The sequence below is a fragment of the Pseudorasbora parva genome, chromosome 12 (genome assembly GCF_024679245.1).
Source record: "Pseudorasbora parva isolate DD20220531a chromosome 12, ASM2467924v1, whole genome shotgun sequence".
In the NCBI taxonomy this organism is placed as follows: Eukaryota; Metazoa; Chordata; class Actinopteri; order Cypriniformes; family Gobionidae; genus Pseudorasbora; species Pseudorasbora parva.
The window spans coordinates 36,051,733-36,072,460 of NC_090183.1; the positions used below are offsets into that span (position 1 = coordinate 36,051,733).

The window sequence follows — 20,728 nt, forward strand, 5'->3', positions numbered from 1 at the left end:
AGGCTGCATCCAAAATCACACACTTCTTTACTAAATGGTAAAACAGTATGTGAAAAAAAAGAGTATGTCCGAATTCACAGTACTCATAAAAGAGTAGGTAAAAATGACACAGATGACCTACTACGCAGGATTCTGAAATGTGTATACAATGGACAATCCCATGAAGCCATGTAACAGGATTTGTGAATGGCAACGAATGTAGTACGTCTGGATTACATTCATACTACACACATTCATACTTTTTAACTGTCGTGAATTCAAGATAAATACATAACTACTCAAGAGAGAATGAGATAAGACAGCGGCTTGAGGTGAGGGACTTGTTGTTTTAAGCCGAAAAGGCGTCTTTCAGATGGGAAGTTACATTTTAATGAAAGATTAGAAAGACATTATTTTTTTAAATTAAAAACATAAAAAAAGTTAACTTTCATAATTTAAAGGGGTACTTCAGCACTGGAAAGATGAATCTGTATTTAAACTGGGTCATTATTGTAGTAGAAATGTGAAATTATTTTAGAATTTGGTGTCTTCTAGACTGAGAAAAGTCAGAAAATGTATTTGTCTCATGGGGATGAAAGACTACAACTCCCAGAATGCTTCGCTGCCCTGTGAGGCCATTCCCAAAGCCACCACTACTGGATTACAGTGACTGAGAGAACAGACACTACAATTAAATACTGAACATGTATATAACGTCAATATAACGATCGAATTGCCGTCTGAGTCTCACAGGACTAACGCTGCAGGAGTCAGATTACATTTAATGTCATAAATGAGCTGATGAGCTCTCTGAGGTAATTGCGACCACATTTGCAGCATACATTCACAATGTGTGTTCAATCTGGCGCATTTTCAGTTCATGCCTTTAGAAGCTTAACTTTCATAGAAATTAATTTGAGAAGTTAAAACACGTTGCTTAGCATCCGTTTAAATTAATGCCGGCAGCTGCGACCTGTGCTGTGAGTGAGATCTCCATGTGCGGGTTGAAAACATGAGGAAATAGCTCCCTCTGCTGGCTGTAGTCTTTAGCCTCTGGGCTCTGGCCAAACATTCCAAAGATGAGCAAATATCGTCAATTTGCATCACGGGAGGAATTTTTCCAAAAATAAAATGCATAAATCTCTCTCAGGGGGATATGAGGGGGGAAGCACAATCATTTGATTATACTCCAGGGTTTCTACTGATACAAAGCCATATGCTAATTGCTGAAGTAACCCTTTAAAAGGTTTCATTTGGGCTACAATAGCAGAAGACCCCACCGGGTACCACTCATTCTCACCTCACCAAAATTGGACAGCTGAAAACTGGCAAAATGTTGCCTGGTCTGATGAGTCTTGATTTCTGTTGAGACATTCAGATGGTAGTCAGAATTTGGCGTAAACAGAATGAGAACATGGATCCATCATGCCTTGTTACCACTGTGCAGGCTGGTGGTGGTGGTGTAATGATGTGGGGGATGATTTCTTGGCACACTTTAGGCCCCTTAGTGCCAACTGGGCATCGTTTAAATTCCATGGCCTACCTGAACATTGTTTCTGACCATTGATTTACCATGTCCTCTGATGGCTACTTCTAGCAGGATAATGCACCATGTAACAAAAAATTGGTTTCTTGAACATGACAATGAGTTCACTGTACTAAAATGGCCCCCACAGTCACCAGATCTCAACCCAATAGAGCATCTTTGGGATCTGGTGGAACTGGAGCTTTGTGTCCTGGATGTGCGTCCCACAAATCTCCATCAACTGCAAGATGCTAAACACAGTATTAGTATGGTGTTCCTAATAATCCTTTAGGTGAGTTTATTTAACAGAAAGAAACTGAAATTTATCAAATGCCTTGTTAAAGAAAAATGATTAAGGGTGGTGCTGGATGGTTAAAACTTGAAACCTACCTCTCTAATAATGGACTATCTACTCACTCCAATTTGAGTGGATGGTGCTTCCACACAGCCCCTGAAGTAGGCTTTTCAGCCTACTTGACTGCACTGAATTCATGGTAATAGCTGTACTTTGAGATAATTACTGTTAATCAAAACATCTCTAATTAGACTGCTTGTAGCCCAACCCACTTCACCTTTCTCACTGAGACCTAAACAAAGTCAACTGATTTTGCCTATATTGGCATAGTGAGTGTATGGCTCTAGCACTCCTGGACAAAAAATGCCACACCCAAAATGTCTATACACTAAGCTTTTAATTGTCACAAGCAAATGCACTAGTTAAAAAGCCATTGCTGTCTCAGAAAAACCTTCAAAGACACAAATATGGCAGAATATAGGAAGTCATTTAATGCTTTTAGAGTACAGGAGAATACGGCAGAATGGTTTCCTTCCCACAAATGAAAAGTTGTTATCTAATGTTATTTTATGTTAAGACAATGTTCCTGCCTAAATTGCAAAGACAACCATGAAGTGGTTCACAGATTCATGTTTGGGCCTGGTCAGAGTAAAGATTTGAACCCTGTAGAGAATATTTGGTCTCAGATTATGCTCAAAGGAACTGGGAGGCATTTTTCAACTACTCATGAACTGTCTGAAGCCATTAACATTGAGTGGAACAACACTGACATCTTCCCGTAAAAAGCTCTCTGCAAGTTTACCCAACAAAAGGTAAGGCTATTCTGTGCCTACAGTATTTGTGCAGTTCTTGCTAATTTCCTGACCAGTGATTTGTGATTAAATAGTTCAGACCATTAAAAGACTGCTAAATATAATTTGCCGTTCTTGGCTTGGCCCATTTTTTCTGCTCTTGTAGATGAATTAATTGTAAAGGTAAACAGTGTTCTTTAAATATAGTTTCATCCTGTTAGATCAATTGAAGATAGATTACTATGTAAAACCAATTGAAGATAGATTATGTATGTAAAATGTATGTAAAGGTCAAAGGTGGGACATATTAAAGAATACCAGTTTTTAGTCTTTTTCTAGACCAAGAAAATTTGACTGAAGATCTAGAGTGAGACAGTAAGTGAGAGGCACAGAAAATGTGTGTGTGATTGTACATGATTCTGTGGCAGTGTCACTGTGACATTGTCGTGACACTTTTGGGTCTTTTAAGTGTCTTATGTTCCTCTGCATTGCAGCAAAGAGATAAAAAGAGGGGGAAGAAAAGATCCCTCTATTTCCTACAGTAGATAAAATCGTTAACTTTTCTTTTATTGATATGTTCTAGGTAAATTCTAGGTCAATGCACATGGACATTTGTATATATAAGGAGTCTCTCATTGTCTAAATCTTGTCAGTTGACCTAATCTATTATTACTTGAAATAAACTCTAAATAAAATAAATCTCTAAAAAAAAAAATCTTCATATTTCCAACTTCCCTTTTATTTGGGCCCGTTTATCTTACATACATGTGTAAAAAAAGTACTTATACTTTCTTCATTGTTTGTGGCGAGAAGAGGAAGAAATGTGGCTTCTGTTTTACTGCTGGAAACTGACATATAAGGCATTCTTTTTTTGTTTACAGAGTATGTGTATGTGTGCATGTTTGTGTGTGAGAGAGAGTTTGTCAGATTCAAAGTTTATGTACAACTGTAAACTTCTCTCTTAGCATACCAGTACACTAAAACTAATTCATCCATGTATTTATCTAATGTTCTTTTCACAAACAAAGAAAACAAATGATTAAATATCAGTTAATTAGTGTGTGGTTATTTTACACATAACAATACAACATCTGTGTAGATCTGCTCAATCAGCCATGGGGGTATCAAAACAGCCCCTTCACCACCTCCAGTTCTGCACCAGATATCTACACACACATAGGCTTTGCAACATACTGTTGTTTCTTTGCTTTTTTTAAATCTCACCCACACACTTAAATCTAGGACATACACTCCACAGCACTGCGGACCAAGAGAAGGAAAGCAGGACAAGACTACAAGCACACATACACACACACACACACACACACACACACACACACACACACACACACACACACACACACACACACACACACACACACACACACACACAAGAGCATAGATTTTCACATATTGCGTCCTTCACACCCACAGTTATGTGACCTTTCACCATATGCTTTATAGATAATATTCCATGGACAGAATATAGAATCCAGACTCATGGTCTGTTCCTCATCTCAATGCCTCTGAGTAAACTATCTATAAATCAGCAGCCAACGCATCATTGTTCCTCGTTGTATTTGTATCTAGTGGTGGCTAGCAATATAATGTTAGCAATATGTGGCAAGCTGTTTTAAAATGTATTTATTAAAGTCCCACTGAAGTGCCTTGAAACATATAGAAGTATTCAATGTGTTGACGCTTCAGATTCTAGAGCATTTGATTCAACATTAAATGTGGTGAGAAGCTGAAGGGCAGAATGATATCATCAAAATCAGTGATCCATATTTTGGCAGAGGTCAGAGACTGTAAGTTTTGAAGGCTAATATCTTCTAAATGTAAATTATGTCATTTACTCCGGAACAGAATCCAGTCCAGAACAAGAGTCTTACCGGCAATCTACGACACCCCCCACCGGGACACGAGTCTTACCGGCAATCTATAGCCCCTTTCACACTGCACGTCGGACCCGCAATATTCCCGGAACATTGCCGAGTCGCCTTCTGTGTGAAAGCAACCACGTCCCGGGATTGATTACCGAATTTGACCCGGGTCGGGGACCTAATATTGCGGTATTCGACCCGGGACGAGCGCTGTGTGAACAAAAGCCGAAACTAATGCCGCAACGTGTACGTAGTTATCGTGCGACTCCTAGAGCTTGTTTTTTCAATAATACAACCCTGCAGTGCCAGAAGAGCTAGTCGGTGTTTTAAACGCAGAGAGTGTTTGTATACAAAAGAAACTAAAATTAAACAAGCAGAAATGTGCACAAACTGGACACAAGTCGAGACCACGGAGCTCCTTACTATCCGCGCTGAAGCTGAGATCGCTCGCCATTATACGTCACATCCGGATGTCACGTGTCAACTCGAACCGGGACCGTTACGGGTTGTGTGTGAAAAGTGCACATATTACGGTATTTCGCTGGCAGTGTGAATGGACCAAATATAGCGACCCGGGAACAAATGCCGGGTCGCATTATCCATGTATTTGCCGGAATCGCAGTGTGAAAGGGGCTTATGACACCATCCCATGCTTACCAACCCCCCGGAACGTGATTCTAACCGGCAATCTAACCGTTTTGAAAGAAAAAGAAAACTTTGAATTTATAATCAACCTATATTTTTGTTTCATTTAACAATCATTGTTTAACATGTTCAGACTGAGACAATAGACAATTTTCACAGGATAAATCGAATATTGACAAAATGTATGGGTGTAGGTAAAAAAATTAAATTTTCATGAAAACTATTAAAATGGATGTATAGCATTTTGGAAAAAAGCTCCTCATATACTATATTAGCTTGCATTAATGGATGTTATAACTATACTTATAATGTGGTCCAGGCAGGTTTTTGAGCTTTTAAGTTACAACTACAAACCATGACTCACGACTTTGTAGAGTTCCAGGCAGTCACACCAAACCGCAAGGAATTGTGGTAGCTAGATGTAAACAAAGCATCATAAGCACCATACAGGGCTTATGCTCATTAACAATCATTTCTATCACCAAAGGTGGTTACTCCTTGCTTATTGGAGGGAAACTTCCATAGGAGCTGCCATTTTTGTTTCGTGGGCTATGGGATGTCAGAGCTCTTAACACTGGGAGTACATCGATCTAGTACCAGTTCACGGGTGGGAAGTCATGACTATTGTTCCAGTGCACCTACACATTGGAAAAACACAGGTTTACGGGTTGCCTGGAACGCAGCATTATACCTCACACTCTCTAATTGTTATAAGTTTTAAGCTGGAAATCATGTTCTGCTACTGAAAACAGGGCAGCCAGACTAGCAGACAATTCTAAAAATGTAGGCCTAAATTAAAAACTGTTTGTGATTCTAACAACAATGAGTGGTGTGTAGAATATTAAATATATTGACCCCTCAATGTCTATGATGGTTTTGGAGGCCCTGCTAAAAACTAAATAAATCAAAAGAATAAATGTTTAACTGGCTTGCCATAAGCATACCACGCTCAATAGTGGGGCATCTAGAGGTACACCGCCAATGCCTTCGCATGAGCCCTTCACAAAGAGGTTATTTACACACTGTCTGTACTGATACAGACTCTAAAAACGCACCTGTGCACTCTGTCCAGTGCAATTGCTTATTATACAGTCTTCTGAAGTAGAGCGCGTGAGACAGAAGAGGGATCGCGCAAGGAAAGAGAGCACCTGTGCGACGTCACTCCGCCCTACTTTACTCAGAACTCCACGAGCGATTTGTACTTCCTCAAACGACTTAATCATCGAAGAAAGCAGGCGCCGCAGAGAAAAGTCCGTTTCTTCAGGAGGAAAGGTAAGGAGTTACACACTAATTCTTGAGTTGTTTTGATCGAATGTTGCTTGGTGGTGTTAGAACTTTAGTCATTTTGCATTTTAGAGTGTTTCACTCATTTTCTTCGCTGTTTTTTTTCTCCGATTGATGCGCTGAACTGATTCGAGCGCCGCGCACAGAGTCAGTCTGTGTGTTTTACAGATACATACATCCCTCTCCTCTTCAGTGTTTTATATGGCATTCTCTAAAAACCATAAACCTATTTAGACTATTAGAATGGTATGAAAATGCTCAGTAGCCTACAAACCGCTGCTTCACAACCACTACTGTAACGTTACGCTGCTGTCTACTGGACCTTGACAGAGTCGTTTTCCGCACTTTTGTCTTTCTATACAACAACTCTACGTAGTTGAAAAGTCAATAGAGGTTCTGTCTCAACCTAGTGACCTACCTAGAGAGCATTTAAGCTATTCATTACAGGCGAGTTCCAAGCTGTTGATATCCAAAAACGCCTTTGATGTAACGTTAGTCTACATCAGGCATTAGATTTCGTTTGTTATAGCCTATACAAAATAAATATTTTTTTGTTGTTGTATTTTTTTATTATTTGTGACTTATTACATTTATCTTATTCATAGTTAAAACGTAGCCCCAACTGATGACATTGAGGGTCTAAAATGCCACTGACACCCTCCTCTACGAAATATCAATAATTATCGATCTAATATAGCCTAGGCTACAAAACAGATACAGCGTGATTGTAGTTTATGACTGTGTATGTGCGCGCGCATGGTGGAAAAGTGTTACATTGTAAAGTAATTATCTAATGTTCGTTGTTGTCGATAATGTGTAGCAAGATTTCACCTTACCATTATATTTCCTTTAATAGTAACTATCCATCACTACACTATAGCATGTGGCTGACGTGATAACTGTTTGCAGTGGAGACGCACATCCTGCTGTGGTTGAACAGTTTACACCATACCACTCTTTCATTCTGTTCATGGGTGTCGATAGTTCCTTCCTGTCCCGTACATTAGTGTGTGTGTGTGTGTGTGTGTGTGTGTGTGTGTGTGTGTGTGTGTGTGTGTGTGTATATGACTGTGGACATAGGTGATGAAACCTGCTGCTCCTGTTGACATCAGTGTTAACTAATGAACAAAGACCCCATAAATGCCTTGCAAGAAATCAGCAAGATTATGTGAAGTACATTCTTAGAATATGCATTTCATGTACTTTAAAGCAACTAGTTACATTAAGTTTGGTGATATTTTCGCCAGATGGGCTATGAAAGATAGGCTACACACCATGAGGAGATTTCATTATTCTTTACTTTATGTGCAACAGGATTTCTGCTATGCGGTTTGGTTGCTAAGGTCTTCTGATTGGAGTATGGGAACTAGGGTGTTCTGGGTGGTGTCTAGGCAGTCGCTTACTGGCCCAGGTCAGCTAGGCCACACTTGAGTATCTCAAATCCTAATTTTCAAATTAAAATATGTTACGACCTCTTCAACAAGCCGCACAAACATTTCAAGACCAGTTGCACTCTTAAAGGGATAGTCCACCTAAAACATCTGTCTTATTTTATTCACTCTTATGAGCATATTTCATTTTTTGTTGTTGTTGCAGAATATTGGTAGCAAAACAGTCAATGGAGTTGAAGCTGTTTGAACAACTTTCTTCAAAATATCTTTTGCGTTCTGCAGAAAAAAGGTTGTACAGTCATGCATGATTGGAATGAGATAAGGGTGAGTAAATAATGACAGGATTTTATTTTCTGAGTGGACTATCCTTTTAAATGTGATACTTATGGGATAAGGGGTTTGTTGCAATAGTACTAGTGATACATACCTTACAAAGCCATGAACACACAAACACACACGTCTAACACCCTTATAATTGTTTTAGCTCCTGTTATGGCTTGTCCTAAAGTTTAAGACTACAGACCCTCTTGTAATACTTATTTGAACTTTTTATGATGAGATTTATGTTCAGAAAAGCATGTTAACCACATCTGACCATCATATCATTTTCACACTTCTACTTACACAAGGGCACAGACTTGTTTCTCCGGCTCTTCTAGCGTTTTTAGCTGAAGAATCAGCCATAGACAGGATTCATTATGTGTCTGTGACTCTTTCTAGGAGAGACTCTGATGTGTCATGGATTGTTTCAGAATCGATTTTGTACTGTGCTGTAAGCTTATGTTATTGACATGGGCTGATTCGCTAGCGCACACAAGCATAGATTTAGGTTTTTTTAGATTGAGATTCTGTAACTTGTTTGAACGATTCTGTGTAGGTTTCTGACATGTTTCAACATGTGTGTTACATAATTGAACTAAAGAAGAAATGTGTTCATATGGGTGATGAATGTTCAAATTTCTCTCTCCCTGTCTTTCTTATTCTTACACACTATGTAGTATTATGGTCTGAAGTCCACTAAAACCAGCAAGTTTATTATGAAGCTTCTATGTTGCAGTCAGAGCCTGAGTCATGTCATTGGCTTTCGATAGAAGTGGGTGGAGTCCTGACGTTATGCAAGAACAAGACCAATCAATTTTAGGCTCTGTTATTACCATAAACCTATAAACCTCATCTGGGTCATGTTCCAAATGTTTTGATGCACAATAAAGCAAGAGAATGTAATAGAAATAGGCTATTGAGGTTTGAAGGGATGACTGTTACAGATTACCTGGACTGGAGCCCTTTCTCAATGCCTGCATTGTCCTTTTGTATGAAAATTAAACCAATAAACCTTAGCAAATAGGTTTATTAATTTGCAGTTAAGTATTTTTAATTAATCATAAAAATCGCATGAAAGAAAATACAGATCTCAAACTTGTTAGTATTTGTTTGACCATGACCAATGAGATTTTAGGTTAACCACAGACAAATACACTGAATGTGACAAATCATATGAAATCTGTTGAAATGGACTTTGATGCACAGCATATCAGACTCTCAGAGAATATATTTTTGAATATTTTTTAACTGAACGCCTGCATTTCCCTGTCAAGGTCTATTTGGTCCAGTGATCCACCCATTCACATTGAGGTAATAAAAAGGTTATTTTACTCCTTAACTCTAATGAGAAGAGTTAAATTGTGATGGTTTTGGTTGTGTGTAGAACCTGTCACTCTGCATATCCTTCTAAAAAAATCCCAGCGTTTGAAACTGCAGTTCAAGTTTTCTTTTCTTTTTTCATGGTCACTATCATCATGTCAAGCTGATCATTTCACCATGGATTGTTTTCTGAAAACAAACCAACAGAGAGGCAGCAAATCCTTTACTCTTAAGAAAATACAGCAAAGCACCCAATCTCATTTACATGAAGAGGGCGTTTGTATAGAAGCCTTAAAGGCACAACAGAAAAAATGGCTCGCTTAATGTTAAAGGTCATAAATAGGGCGTATTAATTTTGGATGCTAATTGATTACAAAACTTAAGTAACATAAAGTATAATGAAACTATTTGGAGAGCAACAGAGCTACTATTAGATTTCATGATCGAACCGAGAGAAATGAACACCAAGAGATCCCTAGTAATTAGACAAAACATATTCCTCTTCCTCTGTTTATTAGTTAAATATAATTACATGATATTAGTAGTTCTGCATTGATAATAAAGTAATATTTTTGATTTAATTTCCTTCTTCCTGTATACATTAATGCTGATGTATTGCATTCTTACTGAACATATCGCCTAATACATTAGTCAAATCATAAGAATTTTGGTTGTCTGTGTTTTTTTTAGACTGTGTATGAGGGGTTGCCATGGCCCCTTTCCTGAGAATTGCGTTTAATGCCTATGATCTTGGCACATTCTCGCCAATGGCTGAGGCACCATTCTGTGCCGTCAAAATGAAGGAAGCTCTCAGCACTGGTGAGTAAATGTGTGCATGAGTGTGTGTGTAATGGGGGTTTCAAGTGCATTGCTATGTTTGGAATGGCATACTGCCACCGAGCTTCTTGCTCTGTTTCTGCAGTATAGTGTGTGTACAAGGAACAACATGTAAATCCTCCATCTGCATAGAAATTAGTTACCTATTTCATTTTGCCAAATGAGTAGTTTAGAACGGAGCACAGCACACGGAATATTGTTTCCCACAATGAACCCTGACTTGACCTTCATTTCCATGTGACTGAAAGCCACAATCATGTGCAATTTTTTTTAGTATTTTCTGGCTGATTGTTGTTAATCAACTAGCAGAAGTTAAAATCCCAAATGCTACTCTTTAAATTTAATGTGCAACGTAAGTTGTGCTGAAATGCTTATTGCTGTTTTTATAAAAATCATTGCAGTATACCATACTGTGACTTAGAGTATACTAGTATTTCATTCCAAAGATTTGTGATCAGTGATTAAGCCTAATCACAAAAATATCCACCTTTTCTTTTAAGAGCGTGGAAAAACATTAATCCAGAAGAAGCCCACCATGTATCCTGCTTGGCGATCCGGTTTTGACGCACATATTTATGAAGGACGTGTCATACAAATACTACTCATGAGAACCGCAGAGGAACCTTTAGCAGAAGTTACCGTGGGTGTGTCTGTGTTGGCAGAAAGATGCAAGAAGGCAAACGGACGTGCAGAATTTTGGGTATGTAGTTATGTCTATGCATTGTCATGTAGTGTCAATGTTTGCATTTTCACAGGTGATGTTATAAAGTTTTGCTTCATTTTCAGGTTGATTTGCAGCCATCAGGGAAAGTTATGATGTCTGTACAGTTCTTTTTGGAGGATTTAGATGCAGGTAAGACATATACTCTCACTCAAATAAGCGCTCAATCTCTCTCTTCCAGTGATTAAATGTCCACAATGAGGGGTGGAAATCGTGGTCTTTGATCATTGTATACTGACTGAATCATATAATTTGGCAACAAAATACAGTATTAATTGCATTTCCAAATAAGAACTAAAAGAATCATTAACTTGAGACTGGATTTTGCTTTCATGGAAATGCTGTTTTCATGAAAATTACTAGATGTAAAAAGAGTTATTCATAATGTGCTCAAACTGTTTATATCTACCCTGAGGTAGTGTGTCACTAATGGGACATGGGCATTTCACCTCAGTGCCACCCTTGAGCTCTTGTTCAATGTACTTTTTTATTTTTTACTTAAAGCCCTGCTTGAATCTAACCTAGTATTGCTGTTAGTTTTGGGAGGGGTCGTGCTTATCTCATCACGCGTGAATGGGCATGTGTGAATCCATTTGGACTCCCCTTAAAGTTCTGTGGACAGGAATGTCTCTGCTGAACAAGTCACAACAGCTCATCCCTGCGTTATACACGGCCTTCTACAAACATTCTATCCATTGCTCCTCTTTTTTGTTTTATTGTTTTTAGAATACAAAATGTTCCACTTCAGATTTTTGTTTAAAAGTTTGGGGCGTGTGTGCGTGTGTGTGTGTGTGTGTTTGAATGAAAGTCTCTTGTACTTACCGAGTTTTTATTTATTTGGGTAAAGTAGAAACTGTAATCTTGTGAAATTCAAAATAACTTTTCTATTTTAATATTATTGTAATATTACTCCAGTCTTCAGTGTCACATGATTCTTCAGAAATCATTCTAATAAGATTTGTTTCTTGAGAAACATTTATTTTCTCAGTTGAGCTGCGTAATATTTTTGTGGAAATATCTTTTTTAGGATTCTTTGAAGAACAAGTTCAAAAGAACAGAATTTATTTGAAAAACTTCCACCTTTTTGATTTTCAGTGCTATGTTGTTTGTGGGTTGATTGAATAACTAGTTGACTAATCAGACTTGTATTTCGTCCTTGTACAGTATAATTAGCTTGATGGAGATATTTCTAAAGTGACATTTACTTGACGTGTGCTGTGCTTGTTCAAATGAAGCCATGAATGGAATGGATGGAATGGACTGGAACAAAATGCAGCCATTGTAAAAGTTAAATTTTAAAAAAGCATAACATTTACTATATGCTATAATATAATCATTTAAATTGTAGTGAATTGCTTTGAGGACATAGATCTCATGCATTTACTGTTAAGTTCCATGCCTTCAGCTTGATTCTGCTTCCATACAGGTTTGTTTTTTCTCTTTCACACTTAGAGAACCGTCAGTCAGTAGTGACAGAAGACGAGGCACCGACTCTCACTCGTCGTCGTGGAGCTATTAAACAGGCTAAGATTCACTTTATCAAAAACCATGAGTTCATCGCCACCTTCTTCAGACAGCCCACCTTCTGCTCTGTCTGCAGAGATTTTGTTTGGTCAGTCCCGAATGTTCAGTTATATGTTTGGAAATGTATAATTTAGACATACTCATATAATTTTGTCTTTTACTGCCCAGGGGTCTCAACAAGCAAGGTTACAAGTGCAGACGTGAGTATGTTTTTCTGTTATCCTGAATGCTTGCCCACAAAACGTACAAAAGTAAGAAAAAACATTTTTAGTAAGAATGTACCCTAAAAGGGGAAAGACATGACTGATTTGCTTCCCTTTGTTCAACATTAAATCGTTTCATCTGGAATAAAGCAACATTGTGAACACAGAGTCTCCTGAGCCCACCTAAAAAATAGTTTTTTTTCACCAGAATGCAATGCAGCCATCCACAAGAAGTGTATTGATAAAATTATCGGAAGGTGCACAGGCACTGCAACCAACAGTCGTGACACTATGGTATGTGCTGTATTTCACTATTTAATTTTTTTCCTTTATTGTGACCGGGTTATTTAAAGTTTGTGTGTGCCTACAGTTTCAGAAGGAGCGTTTTAAGATTGATATGCCACATCGCTTTAAGACAAACAACTACATGAGTCCTACGTTTTGTGACCATTGTGGCAGTCTGCTGTGGGGTCTTGTCAAACAGGGCCTCAAATGCGAGGGTGAGTATATTATGTGAACCGTTGATGTATTATAAGGGCCCACAATTAACTGTTATCCAAACCTGCTAATTTACTGGCAATTTTTATGACAATTAAACTATGAATTGTTTGGGGGGATTAATTTAACTTACAACTTATTTTGGTTTAAAACGTTTTAGAAACGCCTAAAAATAGTTACCAACTCACTGGTCAGTAACTGTAAACTGGCTAGTTATATTTACGGGAAAAAGGTACTTTATTTTTGTTAATTGGTGCTTGGCTAGTCTTAATGTTGGACTCTGATTATATGTTTGCAATCGTCTTTTGTTTTTCAGACTGTTCCATGAATGTCCATCATAAGTGCCAGACCAAAGTGGCTAATTTGTGTGGCATCAACCAGAAACTACTGGCAGAGGCTCTTACTCAAGTCTCAATTGTATATATCGTTTGCACAAGCCCAAGTTGTGAGGCACTTAAAATAAACACAAAAGAATAAAAGTATTGAAATTAAGTTTGTGAATATTTGTGTTGTCACAGAAATCCACCAAGCGACCTGAAAGCAACTCGCAGAGCAACTCACAGGATGTCGCTGTTTACCAGGATTTTAACAAAACTCCAGGAACAGATGTTAATGGTGAGTGTGCTTGATATATATGGTGGTGATTTATAACAATAAAAAGGGTGATTTCAGTTTATCAGAAAAGCTATGTTGCAGATGGTGCTCCTTATGGTCGTCTATGGGAGGGTTTGAGTCCTCGCCCCCCCTCTCGAATCATCCACCAAACGCGTATCACTGCTGAGCATTTCATTTTCCATAAAGTCCTGGGCAAGGGAAGCTTTGGCAAGGTAACATAAAACCTCTCTTTCCCCCACACATTCATATACAGTGTAGAAAACATGAAGGAGGAAATGCGTTTTGCTTAAGTCACGTGATCATGGTGGAGGGTCCCAGGATTATGTGGGAAGTTACCTGACTTAGCCTTTTGCTAGTTTTGATTAACTGCTACATACAGTCATGCTCAAGTTCACACAAACACATGTTCATCATCTTTCTGTCGTCAGGTGCTTTTGGCTGAGCTAAAGGGGACTGGTGAATGGTTTGCAGTGAAGGCACTGAAGAAGGATGTGGTGTTGATGGATGATGATGTGGAGTGCACCATGGTAGAAAAACGAGTGCTGGCTCTCGCCTGGGATAATCCGTTTCTTACACACCTCTACTCCACTTTTCAGACCAAGGTACACCAAACTTTCACTTTAATTCAAAAAGAACAATCACAAAGTAGTTACACAAACACTTGAAATGTATGCAATTATGGCTCTCACATTTAATACATTTAGTTTTCCACATTCCAAATGTTCATTAAAATTTCAATTCATTTTAAATTAAACCTCATTAACATGAGATACATTTTTACTAGACATAACGTGGAATGTTAAAACAAGTAAATGTATAATGTCAAGCACATTTGTTAATTATAATCTATAAATAGTTTACATTTAATTTGTTTATCTCTAACAGGAGCACTTATTTTTTGTGATGGAGTATCTGAATGGAGGAGATCTAATGTTTCATATACAGGAAAAGGGGCGTTTTGATCTGTACAGAGCCACGTATGTCATGCATATATGCATACAAAATAAGAATAGTTTCTATCATTTAAAAAAATATTGGTGAGCACTTGATTTGGTGAGAATGTTACATATATAAAACACCAGAAAAACTACATTGAACTGACTTCTCTTGCCAGGTTCTACGGAGCTGAAATAGTATGTGGCCTGCAGTTTCTCCATTCCAAAGGCATTATTTACAGGTACAGAAAAAAAATTGATGTATTAATTACACATTACTTCCCCATTTCACACCATTTTCTATGATATTTTTTTTTTACTATTGTCCTCTCCTTTTGTCAGGGATCTCAAGCTGGATAATGTGATGTTAGATGGAGAGGGTCACATAAAAATAGCTGATTTTGGAATGTGTAAGGAGAACGTGTTTGGGGAAAATCGGGCCACAACCTTCTGTGGAACTCCAGACTATATCGCTCCTGAGGTAAAGAATGCACTTTGATGTTGGTTCACTCTCAGGTCCACAACGGCCTGGTCCTGACTTGATGTGTTTGTGTGTGGGAAATCAGATTCTGTTGGGTCAGCAGTACTCGTTCTCGGTAGACTGGTGGTCGTTTGGCGTGCTCGTGTATGAGATGCTGATTGGTCAATCTCCATTCCACGGTGACGATGAGGACGAGCTGTTTGAATCAATCCGAATGGACACCCCTCATTATCCCCGCTGGATCACAGTGGATACTAGAGACATGCTAGAAAGGGTAGACATGCACATATACTCAATTAAAAACAACACAAATCACATTTCTGCAATTACACCTTATCTTTTGTTATCCCTGTACACAGCTGTTTGAGCGCGACCCATCACGCCGTTTAGGGATTGTGGGAAATATACGAGGCCACCAATTTTTTAAGACGGTCAACTGGCCTGCTCTAGAAAGGAAAGAAGTTGAGCCCCCCTTCAAACCAAAAGTGGTATGTTTTTCTTCTCACATCTGTTTCTCTTCTTTTTGTGTCTTTTGGTGTTTTCAAAAAATGTTCTGGTCTTGTCTAATTGCAGAAAGCTCCAAATGACTGCAGTAACTTTGACCGGGAGTTTTTGAGTGAGAAACCCCGTCTCTCACACTGTGAGAAAGGCCTGATCGATTCCATGGACCAGAGTGCTTTTGCTGGCTTCTCATTCATTAATCCAAGCATGGAGCATCTTTTACAAAAGTGACAAATTTATAATGTGGTCAAAAAGAAAAGCGTCATTTATGTTCATGTGATCATAGTATTGAGCCAGTTTATAGCTCTAACCAAACCAACCATGAGCACTCTCCCAAATTGTCCTTTAAAAGAGCTGAACTCATACCTTATAAATACAAGACGGGCTGTCAGTGAGCTTCTAATGGAGCCCTTTATAACCTAATTTAGATTTCAAGCCTCCTCATTGTGCATCAGTGAGATTGCAGTCTTGTTGCTCTTTAGGGTGCCTCAATCTCAATGCAATTTTTACCTTGCCCTTGCAGAGTTATGATGTCTAAAAATATCTTGCGTTAGTACTAACTGGGTTATACAAAGTTGACAGTTGAATGCAGGGAGTGTGCTGTTAGTTCAGTTTGGGAGAAGAGCAATTAATAAAAGCAAATTAGGTCAGAGATTATATACAAGTATGTTTAAGTCAACATGTGCATGCTACAGTCATAGATTACATTGAACATTTCTGCAATGATCTGTGTCTGTTCCGTGTTTTGTGTGTGTGTGTATATTAATTGTTTGCACAAAGGATTGACCAGAACTTGTTGATTGTGTGCTTTGTAAGTGTTAAATGAATATATTGTGTTTTAATTAGAACATTTGTATATCTGGTACAGAAACATAGCTATCTTAGCTCTAAAAGTGTCATCTGATTGTGTATTTTAGTGTGCATATTGTTGCAGCATTTATGGTGTTTTTATAAGATGCACTTATTAAGAGACCACAAGATCAAATACGTTCATGACTCTGTCTTAAGATGAGAATTTAACAGAGTCCAATAAACATTTTGATGGTGAATAACTGATTTGGATTGTGATTTATATTTACAATCATTTTTATTTTTTGTAATGCACATATAATAGTATTATGTTTAAATATAAGAAAAAAAATCTAATTATCTGTATAATAATTTTAGGTAAAAAAATGTTGAAAATTGGCATTTGATCTTTTTCACAAAGAGGCTCACGTAATCAGTGTCACGTTTTTCCTTTCTGATACGTTTTTAAGAACTTCAAAATCTTCAACCTTGATTATTTACAGGTTTACATTAAATTTGAGTATTAAAGTACCCTTAACTTTATACTTGTGAGTCACATCATATTTATAACAACATTGTTCCTTTAATGAACTGATATGAAGCTGTGGAAAAAACGAAAAAATCATCTATATCCAGAGATGAATTAAGTTATGCCGTGGCGCCCTCTACAGTACAGTGTTTGGTCACTTGCTGACTAGAACAACACCATCGTATCAAACATGCCTCATTCATATATCCATATCAATATAAATGTCAATGTATGAGGCATATCATTTTGGCTTTTATACTTAGAGAACTTGGAAAGTAAAAGTACTTCAATACTGTCCGCCTCTGACATTATTTCTGTCTTGCTGAAATACTGTAAATCAGCTGTGGGCCGTCTAGGTGTGACGTTTTCTACATGATTGCGCAATCACTGGCGCGCCTCGGAGCAGCACAAGATGAGCAATTTAGGTTAAAAAGTAGAATCTTTTTTTTTTTTTTTTTTTAATGACCAATCATTTCGCTAGATAAGACCCTATTCCTCGTCTGAGCGCAGAGCCTCTGAGGCTCCTTAAAGGGCTTTGAAACTGCATTGATTTGGAGCGTCAACATTAAGGTTGTCATGGAAGTCAATGGTGTGAAAAAAACCTGGAATGTGTTCCTCAAAAAACTTTTTTTCTTTTCAACTGAAGAAAGAAAGACGTCCTTGACACCAGCGGGGACGTTCTGGGAACATAAAATTGCCCCCTAAACATTCTGAGAACGTTCTGAATGTTCCGTGAAGGTCTGCCAAATAACGTACCCTTTAAAATCAGCTGCCAAATCAGCAAATAAATAGTGTTGTTCAATAGCATAGATAGAGAACAATGATTATTATTAATAAATTGTCTAAAACTAATTGGAACATACCATTACTGAAATTAACTCACTACATCAAATATATAATTATGATTAAAAAAATGAGGAAAAACAAGTGGCCTAAATAATACAATGGATAAAAATAACATTTTTATTATTTAAAAGGTGGTGGTGAAACTCTCTCAGGTTCACATATCAGGTAAAGATATAGCCCTGAGATATGGAGATGCGTGAGAAAAGAGATGTGTGATCAGTTCAAAATCTACAAACTAATTCTCATCTCTACAGCCGTTTCCATCTTAGCTTCATGTTCCTGCTCTTGTTCCTCTCACAGCCATCATACTCTTCCTGTGGTTTCAGTCCTTCTCTCACCTGCACCTGCTCCTGCAGAGCTGCCTCCATCTGGGAACACTTCATGTTCAATCTACCTGTCCTGTGATCCTAACAGAGAGAAAGATGAGGGAGAACGATAAAGACATCAGTCACAGCAGATCCTCCAGATCTCATGAAGAAATTGTAGACAATTGAGCGTCTTAACACCGCAATACTGTCAAATAACTTTATTTAAAGTCTTCCCTCCATGACTCATGTCCTGTTCCTCTTATATTTTAGACCACATAATGATGATCAAGAAGTTGCATTTTGTGTTTTCCCTCCATTTTGTTGTTCATCTGAATCTGAAAGACAAATTCTGTTTAAAAACTAAATCTTCTGCTTTTCATTTTTGTAAAACTCAAAGATTTGCAGCATTTCTAGAAGTCTTCGTTTTAAAGCATGTAAATGAATATGTTTCCTCGAAAGAAAAAAAAATATTCTTCAATAAAAACTGAATGTGCACATGTTTAATAAGGATGTTAATCCAATCATACTGCTGTATGAACAGCCAAAAAAAAAGGATCTATTGTTTCAATTTCAGTAACGATACGATAAGTAATATTAAAGGGTTACTTCAGCGATATGGGTTTTTATCAGTAACCCTGGAGTATATTCAAATGATTGTGCTTACCCCCCTCATATCCCCATGAGACAAGAGATTTATGCATTTTATTTCTGTAAAAATTCCTCCTATAACGCAAATTGATGATATTTGCATCATAGGAGGAATGTTTGGCCAAAGGCTAAAGACTACAGCCAGCAGAGGGAGCCATTTCCGCATGTGTTGAACCCGCGCATGGGGATGGGAGATCACACTCACAGCTCATCTTGCAGCTACAGGCACTCATTTAAACGGAGCTGTGGTGAGCAATGTAAGTCTTTTAACTTCTCAAATTAATTTCTATGAAAGTTAAGCTTGCAAAGGCATTAACTGAAACGCGCCAGACTGAACTCGCGTTGTGAATGTATGCCGTGAGTGTAGTCGCGATTACCTCATGAGAGCTCATTCAGCTCATTTATCTCACTCCTGCAGTTAGTGCTCAGTGCTGTGATACTCGAGCGGTGACTCACTCATTATATAGAATTGACACGTTCAGTTTTTAAAGGTCCCGTTCTTCGTGAATCCATCTTTCAAACTTTAGTTAGTGTGTAATGTAATGTTGCTGTTAGAGCATAAATAATACCTGTTAAATTATAAAGCTCAAAGTTCAAAGCCAAGCGAGGTATTTTAAATAACAGAAGTTCCCTTTCAAAGCCTACAGCGAACTTCCTTGCAGGAATGACGTCACTAGAACAGTTTGTTGACTAACCCTTCGCCCACAAGAACAAGCGAAATAGGGGGCGTGGTCTTGTTGCTCTCCCTCTTGGAGAAGAGCGCACATTGCGCGCATGCATCTCCCCGTTATGGTAAGACACCTTTCCAGGCAAAGTGCGCTAAGCTGCTGTCCAATCACAACACGGGAAGCGCTGGCCCAATCAAAACTCGTTACGTATTTCTGAAGGAGGGACTTCATAGAACAAGGAAATCATCAGGCCGTTTTTAGGACAGAGAAAACAGCGCTGTACAGATAAGCAAATTGTGTGAAAAATACAGTGTTTTTTTTACACGCGAAACATGAACGCATGTTATATTGCACACTGTAAACATAATCAACTCAGTCACAGTAATCAAGTTGGTGGCTTTGGGAATGGCCTCACAGGGCAGTGAAGCATTCTGGGAATTGTAGTCTTTCATCCCCATGAGACAAAAATACATTTTCTGTCTTTTCTCAGTCTAGAAAGCACCAAATTCAAAAATAATTTCCCATTTCTACTACATTGATGACCCAGTTTAAATACAGATTTATCTTCCCAGCGCTGAAGTACCCCTTTAAGAGAAAACATATATATATAGATAGATCGATAGATAGATAGATAGATAGATAGATAGATAGATAGATAGATAGATAGATAGATAGATAGATAGATAGATAGATAGATAGATAGATAGATAGATAGATAGATAGATAGATAGATAGATAGATAGATAGATAGATAGATAGATAGATAGATAGATAGATAGATAGATAGATAGATAAGGATTTTGGTTATCGAGCTATCCAAATGGACAGACACAGCGACAGTAAAGCGGCTCTGCGTGTGCTGAAATCTTCCTAAATATTCAGATGGAGTACAGTTCAACTGGCTGGAGAAAATTAAAGGAAGTGTATATAAGATTGTGGCCAAAACTAGTACTGCAATCACTATCCCCTCTACCCCTCCTCCCTGACTCGAGGTTGCCAGATAAGCTGCAGGATCCAGCAGGAACGTTTATAGCTGCAGCTGTGGTAACTAGAGCAGAGCTGGCAACCCGCATGCCGAAACACTACTGACTTTATGATTGGTCGATAGGTGGAGGGTGAGCTGCAGGCCAAAACACAACATGTCAACATCAACATCAGTTGAGGGCTGCAACAACAACTTTTAAATTACAA

The 20,728-nt window shown here is 38.1% G+C and overlaps 1 protein-coding gene across 2 annotated transcripts; it reads left to right on the top strand.

Annotated features, from left to right (window-relative positions):
* Positions 1-6,089: 6,089 nt before the first annotated feature.
* prkcda (protein kinase C, delta a) lies at positions 6,090-16,814 on the top strand. Of its 2 annotated transcripts, XM_067460068.1 has the most exons (19): positions 6,090-6,390; positions 9,389-9,425; positions 10,125-10,253; positions 10,772-10,971; positions 11,058-11,124; positions 12,445-12,604; positions 12,685-12,716; positions 12,928-13,013; positions 13,090-13,219; positions 13,534-13,634; positions 13,736-13,832; positions 13,914-14,044; positions 14,261-14,434; positions 14,718-14,809; positions 14,947-15,009; positions 15,110-15,248; positions 15,334-15,522; positions 15,608-15,736; positions 15,822-16,814. In XM_067460068.1, exons 3-19 carry the CDS (start codon positions 10,145-10,147, stop codon positions 15,978-15,980), a joined length of 2,058 nt encoding a protein of 685 aa, XP_067316169.1. In that variant the 5' UTR covers positions 6,090-6,390; positions 9,389-9,425; positions 10,125-10,144; the 3' UTR covers positions 15,981-16,814. The 2 variants fall into 2 exon arrangements, with proteins under 2 accessions (XP_067316169.1, XP_067316168.1); XM_067460067.1 differs by lacking the exon at positions 9,389-9,425 and having other exon boundaries at positions 15,822-16,813.
* Positions 16,815-20,728: the final 3,914 nt, after the last annotated feature.